The sequence below is a fragment of the Thunnus maccoyii genome, chromosome 14 (genome assembly GCF_910596095.1).
Source record: "Thunnus maccoyii chromosome 14, fThuMac1.1, whole genome shotgun sequence".
Lineage (NCBI taxonomy): Eukaryota > Metazoa > Chordata > Actinopteri > Scombriformes > Scombridae > Thunnus > Thunnus maccoyii.
The window spans coordinates 3,704,511-3,712,868 of NC_056546.1; the positions used below are offsets into that span (position 1 = coordinate 3,704,511).

Sequence of the window (8,358 nt, forward strand, 5' to 3'; positions counted from 1 at the left end):
AGACACACTGGTGTTGAAGTCAACAGACTCTCACCTTTATTTTTCAAACTTTTAATACTTCCTGTTTTAGCTCTGCAGGTTCTGGCTCATGATGCATCAGCTGTAGATGTATAATTAATAAAATCCAATATTTATATATTTTGTAGTTAAAGTCTGAGCTGAAATGATTAGATGATGAACATATCATAGCAGATTCTGGGTGCTACGTTACTCATTAAATCTCACTGGTGAAACTAACCGTAGATCAAACTGACAACAAAAAAAGACAAAAGATTAAATCGCTAAAATTCAATTTTGATAATCAAATAATTGTTATTTAAGCAAACATACCAACATTTTGAACGATAGAAAACTGAATATCTTAATATTTTTAATCTATTGGCCAGACAAAAAAAGCAGTTGGATTTCGGGGAAATTGTGAGTATTTTTCAAATAAATAAGAAAACAATCAGAAAATTAATTAATAATGCAAATTACTGTTAGTTCCAGCTTACAAACAAACATATTACTGCACAAAGATGATGGTTGTGGTGAGTTGCTGTGATGCACTGTGAAGTGTAATCATATAGAAAATAACAGACTCTGCAGGCAAAAGGCCCAAATCACCTTGTTTGCTATTTTTGTATATCTTTAAAAGTTTTATTGTGATGTTTTTGTGACTTCTGTATCTCTGTATATTGTATATTATCCACTGCATGACATGTTTTTGATTAGACAGATTCGGGTTGACAGGAATTACGGCCTACACTATGACTATAAATGTTATAAATGTCTTTTTCCTCAACACCATAAATCACATGAATACTGCATCTCAAATAAACACGGCGTGTGTTTGCCAGGCGGCCATCATGAATCATACAACTTATCAGAGCAATTATTACTTCCAGGCAGCAGCAGCAGCAGCAGCAGCAGCGGCGGCGGCGACACAAACACACTGACAAGAGGGAAACACACAACAACACATCAATGAGGAGGACCAAAAAAAAAAAAAACTAGTGAACTCTCACACACTTAGACACACACATACACACAGAGACGCTTTTCATCTGCAGCCTGACAGAGACACACTTGCTTGCAGGTCTCCTGCCCTAAAATGGCCGATGGCTCTCTGGCAGAGGCATCGAGGCGTTGACGAGCCAGAGGAAACGCTCCTGGACTCGTCTCACTTTCTGTCTCTTTAATGTCGTTTTCTCTCGCTCTCGCTTTCATCCCTGATGACAGAGAGTCCGGTGTCTCTGCCCTCCGTCTTTAATACCTGCTGTGTTCATATTTAGGCCTGATCTGATAGCGTTTGTTAAACAAGAGAAGAGCGTCACAAGGGTGGACTGGACAGACAAGAAGGCGTCAGGGAAACCCCACTCTGCCGATGGAAATCTTATTTTTTCCCCTCAAAATCTTAATTCATTTTATAGATTATCTCTTAGAATCTCTTCATTAAATGTTGTTGAGCGCACATTCAATTTAAACATCTTTCCACAATCTGATTGGGGGAGAAAAAAAAAAAAGAAGCACCAATTAAATTAGGGACCTTGTGCAGGTAAGATGACAGGTGTGATTAATTAACTGTTACGGCAAAACAAAGCAGGACCAGTAAAGCATTATTAACCAAGATTAGGCCCATGACCTCATCACTACTGTTGAACATTAACAACAAAAAACAGGGTGCAGCTCGCAGGAAGACACACAGTATGAATATGAATGTTCTGACGCCACATTAAAGAAGTTGTTTTAAAAAAAAAAAGGGGGAAAAATACACCTCACATGTGCACAAATACATAAATCAAGTGAGAGGTTTTATTATTAAGAAGCTTACAATGTAAGATCTGTCATTTTCTCAGGTGTCTCACAGCTTAGTGCCCTCATGTACATCAATGTCTGACAAGCAGGTTTCAGGACAAACGTTATCTGATGTGTAAGCAGACAAAAAAGTTCATATCTGACATGAACGCTGCAGTGAAGTCACCAAACACATAGCAGAAGTTTTGGCAGAACTCCCAGCGCTGATTAACCATCTGTAATGTCGTCCACAGGAAAGCAAGGACTCCTGCAGGCTACTGCAAGATACCTGCGAATCTACAGAACTCCCCGAGGAGAAAAGTCTGCTGTCTACTGTAATGACTGATTGGTTATTACCTCATGACGGACACCTGTCCTCTCTCATAACGAGGTTAGAGGTCAACTTACATTCTGTCCTGAAAGTGCAGCCGTGAGCTCTTTTTTCTTGATCTGATTTTTTTTTTTTGCAGACATTATTGTAAGATACGAGGCTCTTTTGTGCTACCTGAGTGTTTTAAATGTCTGCTCAGCATCCTCTTTACAGATGTGTCTTCTGTGACTGTGACATTTTGCAGGAATCAGGAGTTTTATGTTGAAAAACCACAGCTCCAACTTATAGAAAAACTGCTAAACTAAGCAATAAATACACTATAAATACAATATACACCAATGATCCATAAAAATCTAAATAATAAATAAATCATCTATGAGTATTTCAAAGCATATTCTATCTTGAATAAATAAATACATTTACTTACAATAAATCAGAATCTGACATCTTCCAGCTGTTTAGATTTCATATATTTGGACTTTGGAGCCGGTTTAACTGCTTTTTCTTAAATTTTCACTAACAAGCAACTGGATGTAAAGTCTCTTTACGGCTTCAAAGAATAAATATATAAATAAAAAGTGATTCAACCTAAATGAAGTCTGGTTAAACGCAGTGACAACCTGTTGCAGCACAGAACGTCCTGTCAATTAAAGACCCCCCTTTTACATCAACCACTTACCTTAACGTGAGTCTAATCAACCACCGCGGTGCCGTTATTGCATTAAAACACATTAACATTGTCACACAGCTTTCACATATGAAGCCATTGGCTGTGACTGTGATTTATCACAACCGCTATCAGAGCAGATATTCAGGCCAAGTCACATGCAGCGCTGCAGCAACAGGTCTGTGCCACAGCAGCCAAACTATCAGCCAATTTCTACACTAAATAAAACACAAGCTCTCATTTACAAACTGCGGATTAATAAACTCGTTATATATCTAAAGGGAAATTAAAAAGAGAAAGGCAAAGGAGGGGGGGGGGGGGGGGGGGGATAAATCAAAAGTCTTACCTCTTTTTCTCCTTATCGGCAGTCATGTTTTCAGTTTTGCACAATCACAATGTTGTAATTCCCCGTCAGTCTGAGTTAAGTCCAACTTTCAAAAGAAGTACAAAAAAAAAAGAAAAAAAATGTGGCTATTACATCGAAGTGCGCAGGTCAGAAGGAGTCCTCTGACAGATTATGTCATTAGTCCATAAAACCAGGCTGAGTGTGACCGTCCAGGCTGGAAGGGGTATCGGGGCCGTACAGTCTCAGAACACTGCCGAGGATTGTACAGCCTCTCACCCGCAGAACCACCGCAAACAGGCTGATCGTTGAGCCGCTGTTGCTGCTGCCGCTGCTGCTGACAGAAGCCGCCTGCAGGTCCGCTTGTCAAAACTTTTTCCTCGCTTGCTGATCTGAAAACTCCCAAAAGCTGCTCGGTCTCTGACCTGAAGCTCAGCTGGCACCGTGACAGGCGCTGTCTCCGTTCCGGCACGACGATTGGTTGGAAACGCCGCCGGGAGCCGCCCCCTTCCCCCCCTTAACCGCCCCGCCCTTCCCCTGTGTGTTCCGCTCTCCTACCTGTTTGTCCCTGATCCGCAACAGGTGTGTGTGTGTGTGTGTGTGTGAGCTGTAAGGAAATCAGTGCGGGAGGCCCCCTTTTCCCGCCAATAAAATGATTGGATTATTGAAATGAAGAAGTATGCAAATGCTCTGACTCATGTTGTGTTTGTAGCTCGACTGAAACTCAATCTTTAAAATATTAAAGTCCCCCTCCGCTCAAAAAATGTGCTCGTTGTTACTTGCACAGGAATGTTTGACCTTCACTGTGCAGAGTGATGTACACCCACCGTGCACTTTATTAGGAACACCTGTGCGATCTAAGCTCAGCTCTGCCGTAAATTTATACATTTCCAGCTTTTGTTGACATTGTTCACAAAGTGTTCCTAATAATTTGTCCCGCAAAATAGAATTATCACCTTTCTGACAATGTCAACAAAATACTGCAAAATTAGAATTTATGGCAGAGCTGTCGTATTGGATTGCACAGGTGTTCCTAATAAAGTGCTCGGTGAGTGTGTGTGTGTGTGTGTGTGTGTGTGCGTGCGGAGAGTTCGACAGTGGAAAAGTGAAAAGATTCTCACTGAAAATCTCAGTTGATGTGGAAACTCGAAGCCTCCAGTGCACGAACACTGAGAATGGACTTCACCGACTGATGTAGGAGACGTCTTGTGTCCAGCAGGAAAACTTTTGAGATGAAATATATCAGAGATTCTGATTTTTTAATGACACAGAAGAAAAAGATGTTATTTTAAGAATTTAGAAAAACAAACCAGGTTTTGGAAAAACCACATCAGAAGATGAATTATTATTCAAAGCAGAGTATTTTCATGTGTGTGTGGGATATTTTAATACAGTCTTCAGCCTCTCTAGTTTAGTAAAAAAGTTCATGGAGGACTGCTGTGATCAGATTAGATTCAAAAGTTTTGTTTCAAAAGTTTATCATTTCCAATAATAAACCGGTTTCATTGCCAAAACTTAAAGGACCAGTGTGTAAGATTTAGTGGCATCTAGTGGTGAAGTCCCCCCCCCCCAGTGCCAGAGCCAGTGTTTGGTTTGTCCGTTCTGGGCTACCGTAGCAACATGGCGGATGGATAAAGGTGGATAAAGGGCTCATTCTAAGGTAACATTCGATTATACACTAATTAAAAAATACTTATGAATATTATATTCCATTTCTGGTTCCGTTTCACTAGATGACACTAAATTCTACACACTGCACCTTTAATAGAAAATGTCCAAAAACTCCTCAAACAACTACCACGGTATAATCCACTTCTCCACTAAGGATGTGCAGAGATCCCAGTATTTGTATTTGTATCTGTATTTGTTGAGGCAGCAAAATTATTTGTATCTGTATTTGTATTTGAATAAAAGTGGAAAGAGGCTTAAAAATCCTGTTTTTGTTTATTGTAACACTTATACATTATAACATTTTAGAAAATTTAAGTGTTAAAATAAGTGTTCATAAATAAACTACCTTATGAAGGAGGTCCCTACATCTGGTCTTGAACTGGATTCTCCCAGATCATAGACGACTGCGCTGACTACTGAGCTAAAACTCTACTCTTCACCTCTTTGCAGACAGACCTCTACCTATTTATACACCCATAACACCATGTAATGTGTAGGGAGGAACTTCAAAGGCAATTATTGTTTTGCACTTTTCATTTATTGCCTACTTTTTACAACCTAACTTCGTTGAAAGGAGAAGTGGAACAACAGGTAATGGAGAGTCCCTTGTAAGCACTTTGCTTGTGTCAGTAGCTCAGCTTTATCTCTGGGGAACACCCCCAACAAATAACTTTTTAAATATTTGTATGAAACAAATATTCGTATAAAACCCACTATTTGTACTTTGCCGAATAATGTATTTGTATTCGGGCACACTCCTGTTCTCCACGTCTGTCTTAAGTGTCGGTGTGGTCGAAACTCTTATATTTTTGCCAAAATATGGCGACACAGCCTCTGTTTGCCGGTCAAAATGAGAATAATAGTATCACCAGTACATTGCAATAATGGTTTATAAGGAAGTCCAAAGCTTGTAGCGTCTCCTTCTTGGAGGATTAATGCATCTGCAATCAGCTTTGATTCACTGCAGTTACTATAGATTCCACTGGTGACCCAGAATCAGCGAAAAACATCCACAGAACCTTTTCAAACCACCCCTCCCTCCTAATCTACTTCTTCACTTGCACTCAGTATGTTTGGGACTCTTGTTTTCCACTGAACTGTGGCTAAATACACAGCTTGTCTTTGTTGCTCGTGCGGTTAGTTGTTTATAATCGTCATCCATGCAAACAGCATTTTAGCATGTTTACTTTAAAGTAGCTAAATGGGAGTTTTCTATTTAGTCGTATTTTTTTTTTGCATATTTTTTTTTGCATATTTTGTTGTTGGAACATTACGATTGATGCAGCGGGACTGGTTTGAGAGGATATTTATTTCAGTCTGTTAAACATTTCTTCTTTTTTTTTTTTTTTTTAAATTGCTTTACACCAAAGCGGAGTACAGATCATCTCCCACACAAAAGAGCAGCTCCAAACTTTACACCTTCAAACCTACAAAACAGATTTTCCATGGAGTATTCATTTAATATCTCACATGCATCTTTCTGTCATCCATCACATCACTGTCCGTTAAAGCTTTTTACATCACGGTAAAAGCTGACATATGCAAATAGTGTAACAGACACAAAGAGCAGCTCCAAAGTATTTACCACATTTAAACTACAGTATATTCTACTGATAATTTAATTCAAGATGCAAATTTCGCTGTACTGTTTACTACACCTTCTCTAGAAGTGTGTGAGTGCAAAATGGGACACAAACATTAGGAGTTTGTGGCGTGAGCGTTACAGTACCTCTACACCACATCTTTGTTTTGCATAAAACCGCACCTACTGTGTAAGTCGGTGCAGATATTTAAAATAGACAGAGGTCAATCAAAGTGCACCATTTGCAGTCTTTCATGGTAGTAGTTTACTAGCATCATCCACTGAGTCCATCAACTTGATTTACACATCAATATTTAGGCTGCAACTGACTGCAAGACGTGATATTTAGCGACTGTGGTGTGAAGACAGGTGTATTTACATATTTGGAGTATACAGTACAGGACATTTTTAAGTCTATGATGGGATGAAAACAAAAAGTAGATAAAACAACACAGCCTGCGTCATAAGTATTGTCACTAAAGCCTCCAAGCGTTCAGTTTCCCACCACCGTTCTGAGTTTAAGAGCAGGTCTCGCCACATTTCTCACAAACTTGGAGACAGATAACCGCTTCTGGCATTTGACATCGGCCTTCCCCTGTCAACCTCTCAGACTTTTTTAGATGAAAAAGATTACTGAATTAATACGCACATAACCTCTGAAGGAATGAACTCCCTGGGTGATTTCTTCACGTCTCATCATTCCCGTCGTTCTGCTTTGGGCTTGGTGACGTCATATTATGCTTAAATTGAGCAAAATGTTGTTATATTTAATGGTAAATATGTTTTTTTTATTGAATTCATAAAGCAGGAGGATTAAGTAGCAGATTTGGATGAAAACAAAATGAATAAAAATAAAACCAGACACATTTCTTCTTTCTGACATCATGATATTTAATTAGTTTCAAAAATTAAAATACACTTCACATCCTTTTAAAATACAGTACATTTGGCACGCAGCGCAAAAAGGAAAACAAATATCAACATAAACACAAAATAAAAGGGCATGAAAATAATCCATAAAGGAACAAAAACACACGTCAGGTGACAAAATGTACATACGAAGCTTCACAAACACAGGGACCGCAAAAAAAACATATATATATATATATATACTGTATATACGGAAAACATTTACATACAGTAACATTCTGCATAAGACCCGAAGGAGATGAATGTTTGATGCCGTAAGTAAAATCATAATACTGTTTCCATTGTTTGAAATCTGCCTCATGCCCACTCTTAAGGTTCAAAACAATGAAAAGGAACTCCGTACGTTAAGTATATTTTCTTCTGTAGCAAACATTAAACTAAAAGGGATTATGGCAGGAAATTTGGGAAATAGCATTTGGCATTTAGCATGGAGGACTTCCTGGAGAGAACATCCTTTTTGAGTCATATTAGGACAAACAGTTTGACATTTTTAAAATAAACAGTAAAAAAAAAAAAGATGCAACAGGAGACACATGAAGAGAGAAGAAGAAAAAGAAAATCAAAAATGATGGTGGAAGTCGGTTCAAACAGTTCAGACAGTCTTAAATCTGCGCTGCTGTCTGTATGTGTGTGTTTGTGTGTGTGTGTTTGATGATCGAGTGTCCTCCTACAGCTACTGTATCTAAATCATCTGCTGCTACTACAACACACTATTTACTTTGTTTTTTTTATTTTACTGCTACATGTACAGCGCTGCCTGTTTTTATTATGTTGGTTTTCTGGCAGGTTTCATGATGAACTCATTATGTTGAATACTGACTGTAAGTCGTTAATAATGTCGTCTGCATGTGTGTATGTGTTGACATCCCTGCCTCTCCTGTAATATGCCGTTACATCTCTCACTAATTACATTCATATGTAACTATTTAGCATTAGTGAAATACATTTTGCAGGAAGGTTTTTTGTGCCATAATGCTTTAATTCTTTAACATATCAGCTGCAGTCTGTTTGTGGTTCTGAACAGGCAGCTAAAACTATTTGGTTATGGTCGTGAAATA

At 38.7% G+C, this 8,358-nt stretch overlaps 1 protein-coding gene across 1 annotated transcript in view; it reads right to left on the reverse strand.

Moving 5' to 3' along the window:
* epas1b (endothelial PAS domain protein 1b) overlaps window positions 1–3,599 on the reverse strand; it is a 61,168-nt gene extending 57,569 nt beyond the window's left edge. Inside the window, exon 1 of the mRNA XM_042432854.1 lies at window positions 3,121–3,599. Coding sequence (XP_042288788.1) covers window positions 3,121–3,146 — 26 coding nt within the window. The 5' untranslated portion in view covers window positions 3,147–3,599. The remainder of the gene's footprint in view (window positions 1–3,120) is intronic.
* Window positions 3,600–8,358: the final 4,759 nt, after the last annotated feature.